Consider the following 26,755-nt stretch of genomic DNA (forward strand, 5'->3'; position numbering starts at 1 on the left):
GGCTCCTTTTAAGAAATGAGACTCTCTATCGCCACCTTCACCACGACGGCCGTTGGGGTTACTACAGCCAACAGTGAAGCCGGCACGGGAGAACGGGGAGAACGCGCATGCAGCGTCATGTGACGTCACATCCGCAGCCCAGCGCGGGAAATTCGGGACCGAATTGCAGCACATTGTGCAGCACACAGCCTGTTCAAGGCAACGGAGAGATACACTAGAGGGCTCATTCTTTTGGGTTTGGAACGCTTCATCTGACATTATTACTAGAAAACTTAAAATGTATACAGATTTTTTTCATAAATCTTGCCACAATCCGGCCTCAAGCTCCTTTAAAGGCCCTATTGAATGTAAAACCAAGTTTACCTTGGCATATCATATTTTGCGGACCATTAGGCACACCGGGTTATAAGGTGCAATATGAATGAACAGCTCTGATGGACATACAGTGTAACTCAAACCCCATTGTCACTTCCTTTGTGCAAATTTAACAATTTAAATATTCAGCTGAAAAACCATTAAATCAGGAAAAACTGCAATTTGTTACAAAACACACCATATTGACGTGTTTGGGTATGCCTCCAAACTCAGCAAACACCGACCCGATGCTGAGCTCAGGAATAGCAAACCACCAACACTGCAGCACATCTGACTTCTATAAGTGTAGGAAGAAGTTTCTTCAGGACATAACATGTCAGATGGAAGGAAATGTTGTGTCCCAGGTTGTTCAGGAGATGCTGGCACTTTCCACAATCTTCCGAAAGCGCTGAATTGTCAACAGCATGGCTGATGTTTGTATACAACAGGATCCCAGTGTTCCACTCATCAGAATCAGCTTTATTGTTATCATGCAGAATACAATAAAACTGTGTATGCCTCCACCCACCCCGAGCCAGTCACGATGCTTTGCTGCTGAGGAAATGCACCTGGCGAGGACCAGTCTGTGCCTCCAGCACTGAGCAGCCTTCCAACACCCCCCACCATCAATGTTTCACTCTTGATTGCTTATCCAACCTTGGACAGTTTCAAGAAGGCTTTACTCAGCAGCTGACACTCATACAAGGAGCTATTCTAACCATTTTTGCCTCACAACCACAACCTGTAAGTACTAAACTAAATCATAAACTATAAACCCAATGTAAATAAGCATGTGGCTAAATAAGCCGCCGTTGAACACAAACTTATGTAAACACCAACATTTTGCATTCAACTTAGGTCTAACCTTGACATTGAACCTAATTTCATACATCAGACAATTAGTTATTAATTAATTATTAGCCAACTAGTATCCGTGAAAGTACAAGAGCCGTTGAAAAGAAAAAATGTTCAGCTTGAATGACATGAAAAGACTTACCGCTATGAAAAATTAATGATTCCTCATCAGAAATAGCGGAAACGTAAAAGACCGAACACCAGATGTTGCTGTAGATGGTTACCACCAGCTTCATTGGGTAACATTAGTCAGCGTTGACAATATTGACCTTGGACACATAGCCTCAGTTGTAAACCAGCCAATCAGTGCACACACATTTACATTGTCGCACCCAAACAGTGCAGAGCCTAGGTAATTATTACCAAGCACACAAACACAGCTTATCTTATTAGAGGTCAATTCATAGGGATTGTATTAGGGCTAGGAAAATCCATCTAGGCACCCTTTGGTCAAATTAACATTACTTTGTCTATTTAGAGACCAATGTCAACCAATTAAAACATCCAATTAAAGCTGCAAGCAGCGATGAACGAGCCCTCGCACCCTTGTGTACGTTCAGGCGTGCTGCAGTGGAAGCGCTTGTATGACTTGCCTGGACATTTAGCGGATGACACCACCCACGACTCTGTATGTCATACCATTCCAAAGTTATGGCAGAAAATAGGATCTATCAAATATCGACCAATAAGAAGAAGGGGTGGGGTGAATTCATGCCAATGAAGGTCAAGTAATCAAAACCGAGTCAGATGACACTACCCGCGACTCTTTATGTCAAACCATTCAAAAGTTATGGCAGAAAGTAGGAACTATCAAACATGGACCAACAAGATGAAGGGGGGGTGCGCTTTCTGGCGTCTATCGTCGCCATGGTAACGCACATTTTGATGTATAACACACCTGGGTGCACGTTACGGTTCGGGCCGCATTAACGGCCGAAGAAATGGCATAAATTGCGCCAAAATTACACGATTAATTCAAAATGGCCGACTTCCTGTTTGGTTTCGGCCATGGCGCCAAAAGACTTTTCTTTAAGTTGTGACATGATACAGGTGTGTACCGATTTTCGTGCATGTACGTCAAACGGTATTGTGGGGCTTGAGGCACAACATTTTCTAGGGGGCGCTGTTGAGCCATTAGGCCACGCCCATTAATGCAAACCATGAAATATCAAATTTATCACCAGGCCTGGCTTGCGTGCAAAATTTGGTGACTTTTGGGGAACTATCAAATATGGACCAATCAGATGAAGGGGGGGCGCGCTTTTTGGCGTCTATCGTCGCCACGGTGACGCTTTTGAAAGAGAAAAGTAATGCGCGTCATCGCAGGATGGAGACGAACATTTTGATGTATAACACACTTGGGTGCACGTTGCGGCTCGGGCCGTATTAACTGCCGAAGGAATGGCATAAATTGTGCCAAAATTACGCGATTAATTCAAAATGTTCAAAATGGCCGACTTCCTGTTCGGTTTGGCCATGGCGCCAAGAGACTTTTCTTTAAGTTGCGACATGATACAGGTGTGTACCAATTTTCGTGCATGTACGTCAAACCGTATTGTGGGGCTTAAGGCACAAAGTTTTCTAGGGGCGCTGTTGACCCATTTTGCCACGCTCATTAATGCAAACCATTAAATGAGCATGAGGCAGGATTTATGAAAAAAATGCGTATACGTTTTAAGTTTTCTAGTAATAATGTCAGATGAAGCGTTCCAAACCAAAAAGAATGAGCCCTCTAGCGTATCTCTCCGTTGCCTTGAACAGGCTGTGTGCTGCAAAATGCGCTGCAATTCTGGGCCCGAATTTCCCGCACTGTCCTGCGGATGTGACGTCACATGACGCTGCATGAGCGTTCTCGACGGCGCTCGGCTTGGATACAGGAAGAAGACGAGCGCGGTGGATCCAAACTTCTGTTTGGGTAGACATGGATTCTTCCACAGCCGGCAAACGACCCAGCGCCACTCAAAGCCCACTAAAAAGTGCTACCAAGAAGAAAACGAAGCCTTTATCAGAGACAAGTCACAAGTCGAAAAGAAATTACGAGCAAAAACGGGCAGGCACACGAGTAAACATTGGATACGCGTTTGAGTCATGGAGGCAGCTTCAACTTGAATTGGGACTGAAAACAGATGCTGACATGGCTCATTTCCTACTGACCAGGTAAGATAAGTAAGTCATATTTAGAGCTTGATTTGAAAATCACATGAGATTACCAAGGAGTCGGAGTGGCCTAACGTGTTAAGTAGCATTAGCCGCAAAGAAGTAAGGAGTGCTTGCTCCCGTGTCGGCTTCGCTGTTGGCTGCAGTAACCCCGACGGTCGTCGTGGTGCTAATGAGTCTCATTTCTTATTCTTGCCTCATGCTCCTTTAAATATCACATTTTTCGCCAGGCCTGGCTTGCGTGCAAAATTTGGTGACTTTTGGGGCACATTTAGGGGAGCAAAAAGGCCCTCCTTTCGTCGGAAAAATAAAAAAGAAAGAAAAGAAAAATTCCTACAGATACAATAGGGCCTTCGCACTGTAAGTGCTTGGGCCCTAATAATGCATTTCAATGGCCCTTTTAAACTTCTCATGTGATGTACAGTATGTAGCGCTAATTCGTAGTCATGATCAAGGATCACGATATATTCGCTTTACCTTGATCACGACTTAAAACCTCTCTTGCTTTTCCTGATCTTGAAGCCCAAATCATCTACTTACTTTGTGTTTTAGTGAGCAGCCTATTTGGCTTCCCTCTGCTCCCCTCACACACTGCTTTTATTTGTTGCCTTTCTAAATCAGTCAGACATGTTGGTGCCAGTCCCTTGCCAGTCCCATAATAACAGAGACAATGAAGAGGATGGTTCTGTTTGAACTGTCTGAGGGAGCAGGGCCAACACCATGGGGGGATGCTGGCTTCATTGGTTCCTGGAGTTTATTTACGGATATTTAAAATCTCTTTTTTTTCAAATACTATCTTTTCCCATCAGTGTAACACAGTGTTAGTGTAACTATATCACTCAAGACCAAATTTACAATCTTAGTTTTTCTTTTGTTCTCAGTGAATTGTTAGCTCGTAGTTTAGTAAATCACTCTGCCATAATTCATTTTGCTAATCCTCCTAAAGTGCTGTCTGTAAGGGAAACTCCCGTGAACATTTATACATCGGGGCCTGGCTCAAAGATCTGTATTTACACTGGCTCACATAAATTAGCCACTAAATTACCACTGCATATCATCAGTAAATATTGACAGTATTTTTATTTTTTTTCTAAATGTGAAACCAGTCTAAATTATGCTAATAGTAGATCTAGAACTCTGAAGTTGATACATCTGGCATCCATTAAGTGGTTCCTATTTTGTATTATTTTAAGATTCTTTAACATTAAGTGACAGATATTAATATTCAAGACCTTTGTTGGTGAACGTTAGTTCAAATGTTGCTTTCACATGGGGTTACCCAAACTGCTAACACCCAACAAACAAAACGAACAAACAAACAGAAACAAATTAGGTAGAACGTTTAATTTCGGAACAGAAATAGCAGTTTGGCTTCAAACAACCATAGCTAGAATGTGCTGTTCATGAGGTTATTATTGACTTCTTTATCTTAAGTATAGTAGATCAGCCCATCTGATGCCAAATGCTGTCTGTTTCCATAAGGTGCATGGCAGGCAAATAAGTAGGTACATTATGCAAACGTGCCTTTCACTGATTAATATGTTTACCAAGTCTAAATAAAAATATACACATTTTAAACAATTTGACATTCCTACAGGTTCATAATTACAATGTTTCAGGATTTCAGCTTGAAGTAAAAGTAATCTTATTTACCCTGTTCAGCTTTACCAGTTAATGGCAAATCCAAGGCAGTGATCGACCTTTTCTTACAGTATCTGTTTAGCTGAATTGATGATGAAGTAAAATGATGAAGTAAAAAGAAACATTTCTCAAACATATTGTAGGTCATACAATCCAGTAGAAACAGTGTTATACAGTTGGTATTCAAGGCTATTGCCCAGACTTGATGTGTCTGACTCCACTGTATTCCTTGTGGAAACAGATACCTCTGTGAGTTTGTGTGTGTGTGTGTTCATACATGAGTAGCAAAGTCAGTCAGTGAATAATACACCACAACAATAGATTCACTTAATAGTTTACAAATAAAAATGATTCTTTCAGTATACTTTTATGGATTAAAAGTATGTTTTATGTTTTGACAGCAGTATAGCTTTCATTATTGAACCTTTATTTTACCAGGACGTCCCTTGAGATATCTATTTTCCCAATGGAGAGAGACACCAGTACACTTTGCAAAACCACATAAAAACCTGCATAAAATAAAGACATTGTAAAATCACAAAATTTGATACAAATAAACTCCTTAAACTTATCAAGCCGCCATTTAATCATTCCTTTCAGATTCTTTCATCGGGAAGCTTTGTAAGGGTACTTTAAACTGTAAAACAATTTATAAAGATGCTGGTATACCAACTGCAATGTTTATAGAGTATTAATATGATCTTAACCCAGCTTAGTCTGCCGATGCATGTTATAATCTGTGTGTGCGTGTGTGTTTCACTTGCAGTGACACTGCAAGAGTCACTGTTTGGTGCATGTCCTAACTGCTTCACCAGTAGCATCTGTGAGGGTGTGGTGGAACCATACCTGGCATGACCTGGTGCTGCTCAACAGGCTGATAGTTTTGTTAAGACAATTTATGTATGTTGTCCACAGTCTGATTTTGGTCAATGTTATGGTCAATCTTGCTCAATGTTAATTTGTACACTGTAGTTCTGAGGTGGAAATGTCAATCATGGCGTAAAATGCTTATTATGATCATAGTCATGACTTCTAGTATATAAATAACACCACACTGACATATTACCCCTTTCAAAAATTCAATTTTCATTGTTTGCAACAGAACTTGATATGAAAATGAAAGTGGTCAACTGGAAGAACCACAGTAACAAAGACTATACGCTGACATCTCTGGTTGGAGATAGCTGTTAATGAAGTCAAACCACAATATTGGAAATTTTTGTTTCACCCTCACACCGTCAAGCTGTTCTTGACTTGAATGTGCACGGCCCCTTTAGTCTATGGTAGAATCTAACCAATCAAGCCAATCCTTACTTTATGAAGACGATCCGAATTAAAGTCTTGCACCATCTTGATGGGCTGTCCTGGAATGTAATTTTGTTGTGTTGCGACGCTGGCTCAATGACAAATAATTTCAATTTCATAGAGTTCATTAGACTTTGATATACTCTTATACAATCGAATTATTTTGCGATATAACACCTTGCAAATCTCTTTTTTTAAGCTTATGATGATACTTAAATCTGTTCCCTCCTTGCGCAGTGCTTTATGCATCTAATTGTGCTAAATTAATAAACTCTAAACTCTAAACTCTAAACTTAAAGTAAGAATTCAGCATTTAAACACCGTAGCTAAGTCTGAAAAGATGTGAAAGGATCCCATGTCCACTTTAAGCAAGAACAGATCTCAACTTACCATTCATTCAAAGTCGGGGTTGTTGCGGGTGGTACAGGTGCTAGAGCTGTTTTAATTCAGCCAGACACTGCAAGCATTGGCAACCTGTCACCTATTTTTTGTCTTGTTGGGACAGACCATGATTCTGTGGTTTCTTCAATGGATGTACAATAGCAACCAAGCTATTTGTGTCAAGCCAGCATTGTCGAAAACAACAATCAGGGCATTCATCGACAAAAGGTCAAGAAAATGTTGCTGTAGGCGCATTGTTTAAAGTCAGACTTGACCTGAATATTTGGATATCTGGATGACTGTCAGGTTGACATCATGTTTTTATATATATATATATATATACAGTATATATATATGTATATAAATGTGTGCGTTGTGGGTGTGTACTCTCTCGTATGATGTGTAAGAATTCAGGCAGACACTTTTCTATCTTTGACTCCGCTTGCCATTTATTTGTGGGTTTACAAGTGCACCATGTGGCAGACTGGTACCATCGTATGACACAGGAGTGCTGTGTGGCAGACTGGTAACAATGGTAGGGTGTCTCCATTCAATTTCGCACAGGCCCAACAGATGTTGCATGCATTGCAAAGGGAAGACATTGACCATGCCAGACAGACACAACATGACGAAGACCTCAGCTATTTGGCAACACCAAAACACGAAACATTAAAGTTGTAAACTCATATCCTGGTGTTTGTTTAAACCAGCACTAAAATTACACATGCAGTGGAATTTACAGGTTTGTCCAAGTCACAGTAATTCATGCAGATGTATGCGTATGATGATGCACCTTACATTTCATGTTCATACAGGGCCGAACAGCATCGTTGCATAAAACCTGCATGACTCATTTGTTAGTCAGGAGCAGTTTAGAGTTGCACCAAATTCCTCTATTCAGGCATACGTGCAGTTTTCTGATTTATTCTTTTATTCATGCGATTTGATAAATTCTGAAATTAATGTCACCTCCAGTATCATCAGCAACTTGCAACAAGTGGAAGATAGTAATCACGAGAATCTGTGCCAGGATGTTGTATGAAGCTGGGCAGCTGTAGCTCAAACGTTAATGTGATTTTTCTTTGGATCCCTAACTTCTTTAGTTTAGATATTTAAATGTCCTCAGGTAAGACACTGAAGACCACACTTTGGTTCTCATCGTAAACTAATTTGGAAGAGAGATACACTATATGAGTGTAAAATAAAATCCAAAAGAGGTATCACACCTGCTTTGTTTTAGGACTGAAATGAAGTTTCAAAGGAACACTATCAGAAGACTAATGTTTTATGTTAAAATCACTTGAGGATCCTGAGAAGTGGTGAGTTCAGCTTTTGCAGTAGGAAATGTTTTCAGTAAAGCTTCTACATATTGTTTTTTTTTGAAGACCAGTTTTATGTAATCTAATTGGTCTTTTAAGTCTCAGAGTAGAGAAAACATCGGCAATGCACCCAAACCAGTTCCTTGATCATCACACCAAAAAGTCCTTCTTTTTTCTCTCCTCACACTCATTAAAGGCTGAAGTAAGAATTGAATGCCTTCATACGCCTCTTAACATATACCCAACTTTCTTCCAGCAGGGCCTCTACAAATTAAAAAGTTACAAAGTTTGCTCTTCACAGGAACCATTGAGAAGGGAGGTCTGATCTGAGGTCCCTAATTATAAGAATTTTATATGCTTTAGTGGATGTGTTAATCTCAAGGGTGTATATTGCAGTAAGTCTACTTGCATTAACACACATTTACACATTTCAGTGTTCAAACTTTAGTTTGGGTCTTAAGAAATGTTCATATCTGCTTGAGTTGTCCTCACACGCAGCGGGGCAGCAGGGCAGCCACGTGGCAAGGCACTGCACAGCATGTTTGTACGTAGATGAAGACAACATCCCCACCCACTCATCTTTGAACACACGTTCTCCCCACTAAGAAGGCACAAAGAGTGAAAAGGGCGGCATGAAAAATTTACAAGCAAGCTGAGGTGGTTTCCTTTAGAAGCTGAGTAAAGGCCAGTGGTTGGAGGGGGAAAGGAATGAGGGAAATCCAGGGAGGATCCCTGAGTGTCTGAAGTGTGATTTTGTATTCTCAGAAGTGATTTAGTATTCTGCTGCTCAGTAGTGAGCTGTCGCACAGAAGCTTTTACCCCTCTGTCAGGCCCTGGATCTTGCTGATTACATCTCAATAGAGTTTGAAGGCTGATAGAAGGAGACACTTGCCTGCTCAACAACATCAGCCAATTACAACTTCCAGCTTGATGCAGAGAAAGTTTCAAAAGGTCATTACACAGAGGTTAATGCAGTCACGTGGAGGCACGTGGTTAAGGATTCTGACATGAAGCATGCAGAGAAATCTGGCTAATGTACAGCACACGATTTAAACAGATTCAATTTAAATCCAGAGAAACGGATATGACTTTAAAAAAGCCTTTTGCCTTCAAGGCTTTATTATGTCTTCACCATTTTTCCATCTGAAGGACAAAGTTTGCACTTGGTGTTTTAAAAGTTTCAACTTTTTGATTTACTTTTCAACAGTGGGAGATAGCCCTGAGCCCTTTTGCAGAGCATGTCTTTGTGAATTCATGCAAATTTCCATATGAAAAACATTATAAAGATTTAAATTAAAAAGAAACAAATTTGCATAAAAAAGTATTGCCATCTATGAATATAGGTATTGGCACATTTACCAGTGACTACTTGCAAAAACTGCCCTATAGAGAACTAGGAAACCCTAGACTCACACTTCAGTGGACTTACCACTTACACTTAATGTAATTTATATCATGACTTTGCAGGTTTAGATTTTTCATTGACCTCAAGTACACAAAAGTGCACACAGAACCACTGGAATGGGATACAAACATTTTCTCTTGAACTTGCAACTTATTGTCAAACTCCTGCAGCACTGAGCAGTGGCTCCTGCAGCGTTTGAAAGCGTGAGTGCATCAGAGTCAAGTCTGAACTGCCAGCTCTGCCAGGAGACCGGACATCTGATCTGGCTCTGTCACCAATATAATAAAATTAGCTGAAGCTGCTATGCAACCATAGATATTTTTCTCTACTACACGGGTCTGTTGCTGTGGCGACCTACGGAAGAGTATTAGGGCCAGGCAGGAGAAAAATACAAATAATATTTTAGAGGAGGAAGATTTTTTTTTCATTACGCACTTCGAGAAAAAAGTCAAAATGTCGAGAGAAAAAAAATCGAAATGTCGAGATTAATTTTGAAGTACAATTTCGAGAAAAAAGTCGAAATGTTGAGAAAAAAGTCGAAATGTCGAGAAAAAAGTCAAAATGTCGAGAAAAAAAGTCGAAATGTCGAGAAAGAAGTCAAAATGTTGAGAAAAAAGTCTAAATGTCGAGAAAAAAGTCGAAATGTCGAGAAAAAAGTCAAAATTTCGTGAATAAAGTTGAAATGTTGAGGAAAAAAGGCGAAATTTCGACTTTTTTCTCGAAATTGTTTTTTCAACATTTCTCTCAACATTTTGACTTTTTTCTCGACATTTCGACGTTTTTATTGAAGTGCACAATAAAAAAAATCTTCCCAATCAAATAATTTTTCTCCTGCATGGCCCTGATACTCTTCCGTACTGTCGAGTTACGCGTCTGAGGATTATTGAGATTCTCTGTTTATTATAAGGAGATAATTTAAGGATTTTATAGGGGATCTAACTAATTGCCACTCGTATTAGGAGAATATACAAAGAAAACATTAATATTAAAACTCTTCCAAGTTGAAATCGTTAATGTTTAACAGGTTCTGATATCTTATCAGTTTGCAGACACACGTTTGGTGGCACTTGAGGAATTTGCTTTGGGGGCCAAGGTGGGACGGTTCTGCCTCGTGACCTCCCCGCGTGCGCGCTCTCACCATATCACTGACACCTCGTTCATTCTGCTGCTCCATGGGACAGACATGCACTACGGAGCGCACACGGGCGGCTGAGGTGAAGCTCGCCGATATGCACGCCGATAACCATGGAAATGACACCGACCACGTGCTGTAACATTTAAACTCGTCCGCATCCGAAGTTGAGTGAAAACAGGAGCTCCGCCGCGCACCGGGGCGACTCGTTCAGGAGCGCAGCTGAGAGTCCGTCTGTGTTTGCAGCCTGCGCTCAGCGGCTGGACGCGCACGCTGGAAAATGAGGTTGGGAAGCATTATTGTACTCGTCGCTCTGTGTTCTTTTACCGCGTATTACATTTACGAGCCAATTCCAGAGGAGATAGAGGAGAGATGGAAACTCATGCTGACCAATTCTTTCTTCAGAACCGTCAGTCACCTGGTAAGACAAAAAAAAAAAAAAAAAAAAAAAAAAACACCTCACTTATTTATTCCTGGCATGAGATTTTAGGTCTGCTAAAGTTGATATTTGCATTGTAAATTCCTCCTTTGGTAATCAGACTGTAGCTTTGAATATGTGCACAGGTATGTATGCTTACTGTACACAGTAGTCTGCTTGGGTATATTCCTATATTTTAAAGCAAAGTGTGCCATACTAAATCGTCTTGGTTTCTACTGTTAGGGAAGCTAAGATTGCCAGTTAAACATTGTTTTTTGCTGATGTAGATATACATGATGGTTACACCAGATTATATCAGATGCTAATCCATGTGCTATACAGTCCTGCTCACCTGTTCTAATTTTAGATCCTATTAAGGAAACGCACCAGTCCATGAGTGTTAGACACCCGTGGTTTACTATCCACTGTGGTACATCTATGGCTTTTTATAGGATTAAAATAGGCCTGAACTGGGCTGTAACAGCAAAATGATGCATGACTGCAGCATTTTTCTTCTTCTTTATTTTGCTACACCGTTGTCACAACATAAATCCAAATAGGTTTAGTCCTTTAAGCATCCTAGAGAGTTTGAGCATTAATTGTATAGAGAAATACCTAAATGTGAACTGACAAGGCTTAAAACATAGACCTGCTTAAAATACAAGCAGTTTTTATGTCATATATAGAGATTAAAGTTTTCACAACTGTAATCCACTGGTAAAACTATAAATCTGAATTATTTAAACATGAACACTTTATAAAGAGGTTGTGTTGTAGCAACTGAAGAACCCGTATGAATATTTATGTGATGCTGTATTGTCCAATTAATATCCTAAATTCATGGACAACCAGGTGTCAAGTTATTGTTCAGCAACCAAAAGTGCCCTCCGAGATTTAATTGGAAGGTCGCCGGATCGATCTCCATCCCCATCACGTACCTTATTGTCTCTGGGCAGGATCCTGATCCTCAGATTTCCCCGGCCCGGACAAATGGGGAAGGTTGTGTTGGGAAGGACATCCAACTTGAAACCGATGCCAAATCAAAGTGGAAGACTATAAGTCACTGTATGCTCATGCTGTTAAAACGTATCCCTCATTACAAAAGGAGAAAAAGATTGCTGTGGTATCTTGATATAGAAAGGTTTTTTTTGTTGTTTTTTTTAATTCCAATGATCAGAACAGCTTTGCTAATTATAGTAAGGAAAATACTGCAGTACTATATGTAAACCCAGCACTGTAATCCAGTACATATGTAAACCCAGTACTGGGGATTTTAATGGCTTTGTTGGGTCACGGTACAGAAATATCAGCTGATTAGCTCAGTCATGTTCTTAAAACAGTTGTGACCTCTGAAAATACATAACCTTAGGGGACCTATAATGTTTCCAAGCAACATTCACGTGACAATAATTACTTCCCTCCTATTACACTGCAGTGATGTTGCTGTACAGTATTAAAAGGTTGTGGATTAATACAAAATCTGCAAAAACAACCATCTTTCTCTCTTGTGTTATCTCTGTTTCTCTTTCCAGGCAGACCTTAGTGAATTCCTGGGGCTAAAGGACTATATGGGGGTGATGTACATTATTACCGTGGTAGAAAAGATTGCACCTGTTTCTGACGAGCATGTTAAGGTGACAGAAGAAAAGTTTGATGGAGTGGAGGTGGTGCTGTACCAGCCGAAGCTGCAGGAGGGCAACAACGATCTCAGGAGAGCTGTCATATATCTGCATGGTGGAGGATGGTGTCTGGGCAGCTCCCGTAAGTGGATGGTTTCACGTTTCATTTTCTTTAACGCAAGCATGAAATGATAGGAGTCACATTTCTTATCACATTCACCCTTTTTAAATGTCAGGGAACATTTGTGAACTGCTCTATGTGTCCCAGAGAAAGCTTTTATACCAGAATATGAAACAAACAAACAAACCAAAAAAATCACAAACAATAATGTAGCTACTAGTCCACAGCTTTCCATTTTCTAAAGGAAATAGCAAGCCGTCTGCTGGAACGGTGGGAACCTCAGAGGGTGGTAACCCTTGCTAATCCAAAACATTAAGTCATGACATGCAGTTTGAGACGTTTCATGCGGCTTTTGCAATCTGCCGAATGGCTGTTACATTCATGTCTGAAGTACTGGAGGCCTGGCTCAGCTCTCTTTCGGGAGCGCTACATTCATGTATGCTGATATATGTTCTGTTAGCATGGATGAATCTGTTATTGTGGTATGTGTAGAATCATTCGTCTGATTTAGGTGTCTTCTCTTTTCTATGCAGGAATGAGTCCTTATGATCTCTTGGCCAGGAAAATGGTCACTGAGCTCGATGCGGTGGTCCTGTCAGTTGAGTAAGTACTTCATTTTTATACATTTATACAGAATAATCTTTCTTTTGGGGAACCGAGTTAATTGAATACAGCTGATGCAACAAACTGCACAAACTGCTGTTTAGAAGAATAATAACTTGCCAATAAACAGGAGGTCTGACGTTTTGCAAGTGCGGGATATGGGTTTAAAAAGCCCATTATTTAGTTATAAAACATTCTTTTCTCCCTTGTGCCTGTCCTCTCTCATTAATCCCACACTAGGCTGAAGTGATGATGCAGTAGAGGGAAGCTAACGAGTTTTCATTTGGGGCCTGTCAGGTCTTTCCCTGTCACCGGCACACTGCCACACTCACTGTGTTGTTATGCTCTGGCTGGCTCTTACTCTATCAGTGCTGCAACTTTATTTTCCTGCTGCTCTCTCTTTCCTTTCACTCGCTTCTCACGGTTGTCCCAACAACCGTGGAAGATAAGTACTTGTTTTTAGTTTAACTTTCTTTTTGTGTGGATAATAAGATTGTAGTTGTTGGCATACAGAATTTGAGAGTTTGGCACAGAAGGTATCAACATATCGGTGTGTGTGTGTGTGTGTGTATGTGTGTGTGTGTGTGTGTGTGTGTGCGTGCGTGCGTGCGTGCGTGTGTGTGTGTGTGTGTGTGTGTGTGTGTGTGTGTGTGTGTGTGTGTGTGTGTGTGTGTGTGTGTGTGTGTGTGTGTGTGTGTGTGTGTGTGTGTGTGTGTGTGTGTGTGTTTATGTGGTACTACCTTATCTCTCGAATCTGAATTCCTGTCTCCATTTGTGTGGCGTCCTAGCATGTGTAAGCAATCATAGTGAAAATATTTGTAGAAATGGCACCAAGAGGGTAAAAGTAATTATGACATGACATTGTAGTTTGAGTGAAGACAGAAACAATATTTCAAGGTCTGAGGAGTGATTCTTAAAGACAGACTATAACTTCAGATATCCTCCCATAAATTGAATACTGTCGCTTTGAATAGAATAAAAATAAAATAGAAATTTCTTAACAATTTGTTTACAGAATTTCATACATTATCACCGTTTGGGAGTGGTAATAAATAAGTATACCATGCTACCGCTAAATAATGGCCAATTAGAAATTAGAAAGACCATTTCAGTTTGGTCTACTTGTGACAAACCAGTCTATGTTAGAAAATAACTTGGTCCAGCTAAGAAAAAACTTTTAACTCTTCTATTTTTAACTGCACAGTTGACCTTTAAATCATTGTTTACATATGCCTCAGTTCTAATCTGCACCGATTCTCCCTCTCAGATATCGACTCGCCCCTGCACACCACTTCCCAGTCCCGTATGAGGACGTGCATCGTGTGGTCAAACACTTCTTCCAGAAGAGGGTGCTGGCCCAGTACTCTGTGGACCCAGGGCGCGTTGCGGTGTCTGGGGATAGTGCTGGAGGGAATCTTGCAGCTGCAGTCTCCCAGCAGGTATCAAATTTGTTTTGGCTTTGGAGGCTCAACTCAATTTCTCTGGTTCACATATAAGAACTTTATGAAGAGAGGACATCCAGCAAGGTTAATGAGATGGGATTAAAAAAAAAATAAATATATATATATATATATATATATATATATATATATATATATATATATATATTGTCTTTACAAAAGAGCTGCTTCTGAGGAAAAGCTAGTATGAAACCATCCATCCATTTATTTTCTATACCCATTTTATCCTCTGAAGGGTCACGGGGGTCTGCTGGAGCCGATCCCAGCTCATAGTATAAAACAAAAAAAATTAAATTAACTTTAAGAGCTCTGTAATTTGGTAAATGGAGTTATTTTGGCATATGATCCACCACCCTGGTGAAACAGGTCACAGCAGTCTATTGCTACACAATGCTGACTGAGCATTTCAGCAGCGACGCCAACTGCATTGCAAGGAAAATCTTTGTTCTACAAAGGGCTAAAAACAGAAACTCAGAAAACCCAGATATACAAAAATGTACCTATTATATCATGCCAAATTAAAACTAGCTTTTATAGCAGTTCATATTAAATGCAGACTAAAGAGACTATTATTATTTACAACATAATTAGAAGCAGATCAGGCAGAAATGCTAGATTTGGATAAACTGGGTTTCTCATGAAGAAAATTAGAAATATATGTCCTTCCATTAAAAGGGCCTGTTATTCCAACCCACAAGATCGATGGGGGCTGTTGAAAGAGAAAAAGACGGAACAGTGAGATGGGCATAAGCACATGAACAGATAAAATAAGAGCTCAGAGAATTATTTATCCTTTCCAGGGCAAGACACTCTGAAGAAAATCTCTGTGGAATTTCATTTTGTAGTAATCATCAAGGTTTAGGGTGTGGGTGAATTCTTTGATGCTAGCTTTGGCGCAGTTAGCACATATTGCAAGAACTTTAAATGAAAGCTTATGTTTGACCTCTTGCATATATGACGACAGTAAAGTTGAGATGAAACCGCGAGTGTTTTCAACCATTATGAGTCAGTATAGTCACATTAATCTTACATCTTTGCTCTTTTCTGTCCATAAAATTGAGCATCTCCCAACTCCAGTGGTATTTTTTTTGTTTTCAGTACCATTGTGATATTACCGTTGATAGCTGAGGGAGCAGCCTGTTGTTGCAGCCTTATAAGCATGAACGACAAATGCTAGCTAACTTGACGATGAAAGTTTCATGTGTTCCTGATTCAATACAGAAAAAGTACAAGGGTCTAAAATAGCATGAAACACAAGATGCAGGGAGAAAAGTACCTTTTGGATCTATGAACAGCTGAAATGCAAAATCCTGTATCTACACTGGTTGCAGGGCTGCACCTGCAGAGTCAGACACACCATTTTGCTTGTGTCCGTTAAAAAAAGGCTGGCTCATGCATTTCCTCCTGCTTGGTTACATGATAACAAATACTAGAATGAGAGGGACGAGAACAGGTTAGTTTTCTATACATACAGTATGATGCTCATATGTATGTACAGTATGGATCCCCGAACTCTGACGGAGAAGAGAAATGATCACCAGAGAAGCTGGATCTGTATGCATGCACTTGGGCTTCATTCTGTTGTGAGTCTCTGTGACCTACTGTATGTTACCAACATTTGTCCTATCTGGATAGTTTTGTGAATATTTGTGCACCTCTTGAGAAGACGATTGCAGCTTTTATTTCTAAATGATCTTTTCAACCCATCCTATATTTTGAGATTGAAGTTCCTTGTCTTGCGGCGCACAGTCCAGTTGACAAAACACCTCAGAGAGGGGGTTAAGAGATAGAAATCAACTCAAGAGTCACTTCCTGGGCTAAAGTTTTTCTGGAACTCAAATGACGTCTATGATATATTTCAGTGTTTGAAATTGTTCTTCTGTGTGCGTGAACTAATTCACGCGCAAGGGCAAATCTAGACACAGCTGGCATGTTTTTTCACTCCTGATGGGATTTGTCAGCCTGAGCAGCATTAGATATGTGAGTTGGCTCAAGACTGTCCTGGTAATGGAAGAATAAGGTATTCACCTGATAACCGAAAGGCAGAGAGCAAGAGCAGAGAGGAGAGGAGTGCTTTTCAGAGCAGATCCAACATCTTTCATCTCAGAGAATGTCCTCCAACCGGATGGAGGAGTCACGCTGCCTCATTGTTTGTTTTGAGAGATTCCCCAAAATAGAAAGTCTGAAGAATTACATGAACTGCTGAAAAGCAATTAGAATCTGTGGAAACATCATTTGTTTTTATTTGAATTTTCCATTTTCTCATGAACAGCTGTTATTTTACCACAGTATCAGTTTCAAGCTTTTTTTCTGCAGTCGTTCTGTTTTTCTTCTACAGCTTTTAGAGTAGATACTTGTATTAGTTTGCTATCTTATTTAGAATCTAACAAGCTCGAAGTCTTTTAAGTGCAGATCTGAAAATGTTGAATTTTTAACTCTGAAAAAAACAACAGTTTCCCACTGCCTGTTTGGCTGAATTCATGAGAATATGAGTTTACCCAAAGTTTTATAGATGACATAAGAATCACTCAGAAATCCTACTATAAAATGATGGGTGGTGTCAAACAAATTCTACTTTTTGACTCTTGTTCACATCTCTTTTGAAGCCCTGTAGTTTTCTTCCGATGCGTAAATATTATGTTGGTATACAAGTCTGAGCCCACGTGTAGTGTTTTATTTTGAAAGTTGAATGAACTGTATGCCATTATAGTGACTTTCCCACCAGCTCGATGTGTCGTGTGTAAATTGATGCATTTTTTTCTGTGGCTGAGCGCCAAATAATTGTTAGCGGACAGTTATGGCATCAAGTCAACAGCAAATAAACCGTGAATCAAAAACCAAAATTTAAGAATTAAAACCCCAAATTTAAGGATCAAAACTCAGAATCTGTAACCAGGAAACCAAAATCTGTAACGTAGAGAGCAGTCATCTTTCTGGCTCAGTTGTTAAAGTCATTAGTTATATTAACAACCTTATTAATTACAATAATAATTTTCTTATATGATAAAGCAGTGACGGACATTAACAACTTACTTCCACTTGCTGGTTTTCCTTCCGCTTGTGACAAGGAAGTCTTTGGCGCTCTGATGTCGATGTAAGGCCCTGAGTCATTCAGTAGCCAGCTAGCTAGATCTTGGCTAGTGCAGTAGATTGACACAGTGCTGATTTTACACTTGTTTCAGAATTGCAACCGCTAAAAGAATAAGTGAAGCCGAGTAAGCCGGTTCAGAGATGGCTTTAGAACTGATTGCAAGAAAAGAAAAATTGAACTGAGAAAAAGGATTGTACCCTTCATTAGAGATTTTAATCCTTGTTAGAGATTCTGTGTTTTGGTTCTCAGATCTCAGGTTTTTTATTCCAAGTACATTTGGCTTTGGATTGACGCTATAGTTGCTTCAGGTGTGACCACTCTCATCGACTACACTGATACATCTTGCCTTTTTTTGAAAATTTATTTTGAAAATATTTTTTCCATTTAGCTCTTACAAGTGTTCAAACTGCAGTACTTAAAGATTGTATCACAACTCAGTTTCTACGCTGATAACAACTCATTCAGCAAAAAAACAAACAAACAACCAAAACGCAGGCAGGTGGAAGCAGCAGCGGCAAGCAAATAAGCAAAGTTATGACTATAATTTTCAAAGAGTTCTTCACATATGGATAAAAAACAAGGATCTGCACTAGAAGCTTTATGCAATTGTCACAGAGATATTCATACTGAGTCTTTATGCTCAGAGGAGCCCTACATGCGGACAAAAGCTATTCTTCCTTGTCCCTTTTTATGAACTGAGTGAACCACAGTGAACTAAATAATGGCAGGCCCAAAGCCCACTTCTTGGAGATACTGAGTACTCCGGAGAGACTGGTCTCCTTCCACATTACACACAAGGTGAGAAAGCCCATGGATTCTTTAAAGTTTACATACCACACCCACTCTGATATGGATGATGCCTTCTTCCTCATGCTCCAGTGAGTGCATGTACAGTTGCCCCTGGCACAATATCAAGGCTCCTGCCAAGGCTGCGAGATAAGAGGATGAGAATGATGCAGAGGATTCTGTGTAATATTTACAAGATGGGCCGCCTTATCTGCCAGCCACGAGGCATCTATAGCAACTTAAAACATTTTTTTCATCCAAATGCAGTGCAGGCCACTGCTGTACACCTTCTACCACATAACAGAGGTTAGTGCTCTCAGCTTTGGCTTGTTGTGCTTGCAGAGAGTGTTCTCATAGCCGACATTAACAAAAGAAGGAGTGAGGCAAATCAACTCCTCTTTAGACAGATTTACAAGTGGAGGCAAAAATGTGCAATGATGAGCCCAGGGTAAATGGGCTATGCCAGTAAATTCAGATCAGAAACACATATTTCCAAAGTCAGAGCAGCCCGAAGTGAGAGAGGACTGAGAGAGAAATGTACAAACTATAGCAGAGAAAACATACAATATTAATCATCTTGGTGTTTTATAAGGATAGCAATCTTTTGTATCTATGTGATACCTTTGCATCAAAAGATGCTCATTTTAATCTTTTGATGCATTTGCTCATCCTTAGCTTCTGCAGTTGATTACTTGTGTGGATTACTCACCTTGTATATATTGATGAACCTGCAGGACTGCAGCTCTGTGTATCAGTTTGACTGTTTAAGTCAGTTCAATGCAGCCGTTACACTTCAGACTCTGTTTTTGGGAAGCAGTCTAGCTGAACAAGTTTTGGTGGACAGCTGTATTACCAGGGGTAATGTTTTTCTTTTTTTATTATTATTCTTTTTCTCTGTGTGGGTGTGTGAGTGGGGGGGATGGTGGAGCCTGGTGGTTTCAGGGCTGCAACGGGTGAGCTATGTGTGCAAATAAACTATAAAATCTTACTGGGGTGATTGGAAAAACCATAAATAAACAAGGTGACACATTGCTCTGCTCTGCCCTCCGATCTGAGTCATTGTAGACACAGATGACAGTGTACGAAGCTGGCAACAATAACATCTTTCAGTGACTGCACCTTTGTGTATGTCCATAAGAAGAAGTCCTGAAGAAAAGACATATGACTAGATGTGATTTCTTTTTATAGTTACTTTAAAACAGAATTGATTTAAACTCTACAATATTGCAAATTTACACAATACATTGCAAAAGACTCAAATGGCTCAGGATTTGTTCCATGTACATTCTAAAGTCTGCCTGTCTCTTTGTCTTTGGTTCACTCATTTCTCATTATTGCTTATATCGTCACATATTTCAATTAGATACATTTCTGAAGGGAACACCCCCCATAAAAGCCAAAGCAAAAAAGAGAAACAAAGGTGGGTCAGGCTAAAGCTAAAGCACTGTTGGCCAATGCAATCATGTGTTAGACATAGCTAAGAAAAGATCTAATTTACACATCGAGTCACCATGATGTGATTTACTCTGACATAGACTCACACCACCAATATTTCACTGTTCTATCCTTTTACATATTTACAACCACACTGTGGCTTGATTAAAGTTGTGAAACCTTTTTGAAACTTCTTCCTTGTCAGTCATTACTGGCCCGTAACATTATATAACCTTGTGATATAACATATTGTACTCAGAAAGGCATAGAAACGTTGATTTAATAGCATTGTCACGTTATCACGATGCAGTTTAAGTTGTCCTTCTACAGTATATAACAAGTAGTAAATAAGTTATACTGTAAAATGGGGGCTGGTTATCTCCGGACTGGTGCCAAAAACAAACCTGCGTCCTTGCATTCATTTATCTGTCTGTCTCTCATGGCTCAGTGACGAGAGCATGTGGTCATCGTTCTTCTTGGTAAAGCCACAGAAGGAGCGATCGTGTGGAGGTGTGCAGAGGTGTGGATACGCTCTCATGTCCTCTTGGAGTTCTGTGAGTCAGTCAGGCGGTCAGGACTCAAGCTGGGAGTCCTGTAAACAGAAGGGTTGAAGAGTCAGACCAATTTGAGTTTTGTGTTTGCAAGCACTCGTGGGAAAATTGGAGCTCAGTAAGCCTTTAAGCCTGAAAACAGCAATGAAACATATTGTTGGACATATGTAAAGTTAAGGAAATTGTATGTGTCACATATGAGTTGGATCAGTGCCGGGACTGAACTCTGTAATCCCCGTTAACTACTGTACTGTTCTGATTTTCTGATTACAATGTTTTAGTTGCTTCACCGGTTAATTTCTGGTATCTGGTACCTTAGTATCATCGTTTGACTTTTCAAAAGGTTGTCGAAGATACCGAAAAACAAGGAAGTTCCAATCTGACACAGTATTTCCTGTAAACAACTATGACTTGCAAACTTGATAGGATAAAACGTCCTCTTCTCATTTCTGATTGAGAAATACTCACATGACCATAATTCTCATTTCAAAAGCACTAATCCCTTTCTGCCTTCCTTCACAGTTACAAAAAGAGCCTGGACAGCCGGTGACGTTCAAGGCTCAGGCACTCATTTATCCCGTGCTGCAGGCCCTGGACCTCAACACGCCTTCCTATCAGCAGAATCAGGACATGCCCCTCTTGCCCCGCACGCTCATGGTGCGATTCTGGAGCGAGTACTTCACTACTGACAAGGCTCTTTTCAGAGCCATGATGGCCAACACGCACAACAGTCCCGAATCCTCCACCTTGCTGAAGTTCGTCAACTGGAGCGCATTTTTGCCAGAAACTTTTCATAGTAAATACAACTACAGCGCCCCCGTTGTGGCGCATGGTACCAGAGGGGACGCCGGTGGAATGGGCGAACCATCTCAATCTTTCGCTGACCCGAGGGCGTCGCCCTTGCTGGTTCCAGATGCAGACTTACGTTCTCTACCCAAGGCCTACATTCTGACATGTGAGTATGACGTTCTCAGAGATGACGGAATCATGTATGCCACACGGCTCCGCGCCGCCGGCGTTGAGGTGACGCACGAACACTACGACACCGGATTTCACGGAGCAGTCATGTTCACCGTGTGGCCAACTGACTTCCTGATTGCACGTCGCATGACAAACAACTATGTCAAATGGCTCAAGGAGAATCTGTGAAAACTCTTGACTGTGAGAGGTTATTCCAGTTTTTCACACAATGCACTGTATTGCAGTTGTGCGCAAGTTTTGCCCATGTGGTTTTGAACCGTTTGTGGTGTCCTGAATTATGCTTTTTGTGTACAGAAACTATACAATCGTCATCTCTTTTTCCAGTCATCTATTTAATCACATTTACGAGGGAGAAAAATGTATTTTTTGAACGGACGGTTGAAAAGTATTTTTATTCTCCGATCTCGTCAGTTCAAAATAGTACATATGTCATTATCAGAGTATTGTTCTGATTAAGGAAAGCAGTTCATTTAAAAATCAGACCGTGGACAATCACAGAAGTTGCAAGGACAGATTTTTAGTGGGATAGCTTGGCCCATATGATAGTCCTTTTATTGTTTCTCACCACAGGACCTGCAATTTGATCTAATGTCTATTATACCAATATTGTTACTAGTAGTTAGTCATGCAGACCGCTGGATGCAGAACTATTCCCTTTGGGATGTAAGAAAAAAATATTTTGAGTTTTAGCAAAGCAGGAAAGGTTTTTTGTGATAGGTTTTTTGGCCAAAGTTAACATTTATCACAGAGTGCAGCTCACTCTGAAACCTAAGATTGTTTTGATCTGTTGGAAAACCTTAATTCACTCATGTTTTTTGTTCCCATATCAAAGATCGGCAAGTGATAGTGTGTTAAAAACAACAACACAGAATTTCACTTGGAATGAAATAACCTCTTGAAAAAAAAATCTGTACAAATGGCAAACCTGAAGATAACTTCAAAGTCATATTATTTTTAATCACTTTAGTCATCTTCAAAAAGGCATGCCCTCACCTCAACATAGCATGAGACTTCTTTGATGTCTAACTAAAAAACAAAAGTGAATTTTGACAGTCAACATTCCACACAGAATACTGATGACAAACAAACTTTCCTCACCAAACCTCATTTTGAAATTGATCTTAGCTAAGTGTGATGTAGCAATATAGCAAAAAAAAAAACGAGGGACATTTTTTCACGAGGGAATTTGATAAAAGTATGTGAACCCCCTGGAATAAATTGATTTTCTGTATCAGTTCACCATAAAATGTGAATTGAACTTCATCAAAGTCACAGTAACAAAAAACAAAAGTAAAACAATACAATCTCCTTAAGCTGATAGCACAATTATCATTTTTTTGTGTTTTTATTTGATTTATCCATAACACTTTTATGCCAAGAGGAAAAAGTAAGTGAACCCATCAGAAAATTACTTAAACAAAAACTAATTGAAATCAGTAGTTTGCACATTTATAGACCTTTGGACAAAATGAGTTTGAAATGTTACGTGGAGCTACTGTGACGAAAGACACTCGCTTGCTATTTATAGGAAGTTTCTTCTGACGTGAACCATGCCTTACAAAAAGACACATGATCAACAGTACTTAATCTGTGTAAGCCCGAGAAGGGATACAAAGTCATCTCAATTGTGTTTCGACATCCATCAGCCCAAAGTTAAACAGATTGTCTGTAAACAAATATAATTTAGCACTGTTGGCTGCTCTTTGTAGAAGTCCTGGCCTCCAGCCAAGATGACTACAAAGGCACAATACAAAGTCCTCACTGAAGTAAAGCAGAACACAGGAGTTACAGCCAGGGGTCAAAGGGTCAAAGGGTCAAAGTGACGCTACCAAATGCAAGTCATTGAACAGGCAGGGTATTCCTGACAGAACATTATGAGGAAGCTGTTAAAAAAAACAACCAACAAGCATTTAGCTTAATATCTAAAGGCACCTGAAATGCTACTTGGGGGAATGTTTAGGGGACTGATAAAACAAAAGGTCTATTTTTCTGGGAGAACTCTGTACAGTATGTTTGGTGTAAGAAAGGTGCTGCTTACCAGCATAAAAACGTGTTATGGTGGAAGAAGCACAATAATTTGGAATTGCTTTACTGCCTTAAGACCTGGACCACGTGCCATCATGGGGGGACAATGTGAATCCCCACATCTATCAAAATATCTGTCAGGATTGTATCAGCGTGTTGGTCAATATTATGAAGTTTGGCAGAAGTTCATGCAGCAGGACAATGATCCTAAGCAAAACCACCATGGAACAGGTTCAGAAAAAGAAAACCCACCTTTTTGAGAGGTCCAGCCCAGACCTTAGACTCATGACATGCTATGAAATGACCTCAAGAAACTCCTTTCCACTAGATACCCTAGAAATGTATCTGAGCATAACAGGTGTGTAAAGGAATGGTCAAAGATTCCTGTTCAATATAGCGCAGATTAGATCCAGAGCCGCCAAAATTGCGGCTATTGGCTATGGCTATTTAATAATAATAATGCATTTTATTTATAAGCGCCTCTCATGGAACCCAAGGACACTACAACAAAGAGATACAACAACAATAGATACAATCAGCATATGGTAAAAACATGAAGAACAGTGTAGTTTGACTTAAAGTGAGTAGGCAATCCTAAACAGGTGAGTCTTGAGTCTGGATTTGAAGATGGGAAGAGAGGCAATATTTCGGACGTCAGGTGGTAAGGAGTTCCAGAGTTTGGGCTTTTCAGCCCATGGTGCTGAAGCGGATGGAGGGGGCAGTGAGAAGGAGAGGATCTGAGGGAGCTGGCTGGAGTGGCAATCTGGAGGAGGTCAGACAGATAAGGCAAAATATCGAGATATATATCGTGTATCGTGACATGGCCTAAAAATATCGAGATATTAATAAAAGGCCATATCGCCCAGCCCTAGATGAGGGTGATGTGATTTAATGATGGGGTTCTTGTCATGATCCAGGCAGCAGTTATGGACCAGTTGGAGCTTGTGGAGAGACAATGAAAATGGATATTGTATTTGTGAAACACACTGCTGAAGGGGAGGAGATAGGTGATGGAGAAAAGGGGCAACTGGACAGAGCCCCACACCTGTAGTGACTGGGGGGAGTTCAGATCTAAAAGATTTAAGCTGTATGAATTGTTTAAACTATTTATGAGGGTTCACTTATTTTTTTTCTTCCAGCACTGTGAATATTTAATGTTTGCCTTCAATAAAGACACAAACAATGAAGATGGTTTTAGTGTTATCAGCTCAGTGCATTGTTTATTATTGTGACACAGATGAAGACACAGATGAATTCCTTGGGATTCCAGGAATATACGCTGTATATCATAAATGAGTTTACCTTTGTCAAGTAAATGCTAATAAGTTAATTCTTCATTGAATGTAGACTTGCCTTTGAGACACTCATGTACAGATATGCAAGGATACAAAAGCTAATATCAAGCTAAGACCAAGTGCCGGTTTTACAGTGGAATTTGTTTTAGTATGTGAGTTTATAGAGGTGGTGATTTTACTGCATGAGTGTATTTTGGGCAATAATTTGTTTGATTGAGTAAGCTTTAAGTCTCTGACCTGAACTTTAACAGCACTCAGATCAAATTATGTATTTTTCTCCTCAGGCCCATAATCAAAATGGATGGCTTTAACCCTTTTACATGTGACTATGATTTTCCCCTGATTTTTGTGTGTAACATCATTCTGTGACTTTGCACATTTGAAAGGTATCTTCAAGAAAACTGCTTATAAAGCTTTAAACCTGTTGTAGTTAATTATTAGACAGCTTCAAATGTCAGATGTTATGCATACTGTGATCCGTATGTCATTTAGAAGGCTTTTTGTTAACTACATGCTTATTTTTACTAAAAGATGATGGTATAATTTGAAGAATAAAACGTTTCTCTCAAGCTTTACAGAGAAATCTGCTCTTTAGCCTAAACACTTCTACATTCTCAATTGTATATATGACTTTGTATTTGTTTAATGTGTTTCCTGTTAATGTTGCACCATTTTTAATTTTAATGCTACTGTATCTGACAATAAAATGACTTTATCTTTTGTTGTGAATTTCTGCAATGTTTTATGCTAGGAAAGAGAAGGATACTAGGCCATACAGAAATCATGAGATTACAGGTGGTTTAATTGCTCATATAGTAAACAATAGACACTTCTCAGTTTATACGTAGCAGATAGCATATGCAAACAATAAACTAATATAAATATAAACAAACACGAAAACAATCCACTTGGCAGCTTCGCTGGCACAGTTGAGTGTTCATAATACAGCTAAGGGGAGAGTACAGTTTGAATTTCCAAAGGTCTAACTCTAAATATGTCACTATACACCTACGTACTTTGCAAGAGGCTTGAAAAAACATGCTGTTTGTGTGTAGCTAAAAAGAAGATGAATGTGTGCAAATAAATCATTTGGACAAAAGAGTGATTCAATGAGACAACCTTGTTCATCAGGAGACATTTAACAAAGTACCACTCTGCACCTCCACAGTGCAGGCTTCAATATTTCCATATTAAACTGCATTATGTTTGTATTGTTCATCTTTATGCCAGCTTTATAACCACACTGGAAGTGTTTCTTTATATACAAGTTTTTCATCCTGATTGAAAACAGCTCTGTTTAACTCAAATGCTCACAAGCCCTAATGTAAATATTGTCAATAGTGGGTGCAGATGGTTGCCCTCTGAGAATAAGGTTGGCAGGTCAATCCCCAACCCTGTCGCATCACATTGAGCCCATGAGCCCAGCCACTAAAGGATCACAAGCCAGCGTTCTCATAGTGCTGGATAAATTGACATTTTTCTCAGTAAATACTTAGATTATACTTAAACTCTTTACTCTGATTGTACAGACTTGTATGGAATGAAATCCCATTGCCATGACTAAGGTGCATTTAAGCCAAAGTAATAGTGGGATAAAATACAATGACAAATTGATAAGTACTAGGACAGAATAAGTTCAAATCTTAGAATAATAAATAGATAAAAAGGAAGCGGGTAAGATAGAGTATAAGATGGTCCTGTTTCGCTCATTAAAGCAGAGGTCCACTTAAATATTGCAGTCGTGTGTAAATAAATAGATACAGTATCAATAGAATCACTATATAGTACTGCACAAATAGATAAGAAGGTACGGTGGAGAGGG

The 26,755-nt window shown here is 39.7% G+C and overlaps 2 protein-coding genes across 3 annotated transcripts in view; both read left to right on the forward strand.

Annotated features, from left to right (window-relative positions):
- The first annotated feature begins 7,968 nt into the window (after positions 1-7,968).
- LOC133441826 (neprilysin-like) overlaps positions 7,969-26,755 on the forward strand; it is a 466,475-nt gene continuing 447,688 nt past the window's right edge. Inside the window, exon 1 of the mRNA XM_061719499.1 lies at positions 7,969-7,972. The gene's annotated coding sequence lies outside the window, so the exon portion shown is untranslated. The remainder of the gene's footprint in view (positions 7,973-26,755) is intronic.
- Positions 10,566-25,653, forward strand: aadac (arylacetamide deacetylase). 2 transcript variants are annotated; one of them, XM_061719477.1, is made up of 5 exons: positions 10,566-10,970; positions 12,500-12,728; positions 13,241-13,310; positions 14,578-14,749; positions 21,155-25,653. In XM_061719477.1, exons 1-5 carry the CDS (start codon positions 10,830-10,832, stop codon positions 21,779-21,781), a joined length of 1,239 nt encoding a protein of 412 aa, XP_061575461.1. In that variant the 5' UTR covers positions 10,566-10,829; the 3' UTR covers positions 21,782-25,653. The 2 variants fall into 2 exon arrangements, with proteins under 2 accessions (XP_061575461.1, XP_061575462.1); XM_061719478.1 differs by having other exon boundaries at positions 10,566-10,834.

Source organism: Cololabis saira, chromosome 4 (genome assembly GCF_033807715.1).
Source record: "Cololabis saira isolate AMF1-May2022 chromosome 4, fColSai1.1, whole genome shotgun sequence".
NCBI classification, from domain to species: Eukaryota; Metazoa; Chordata; class Actinopteri; order Beloniformes; family Belonidae; genus Cololabis; species Cololabis saira.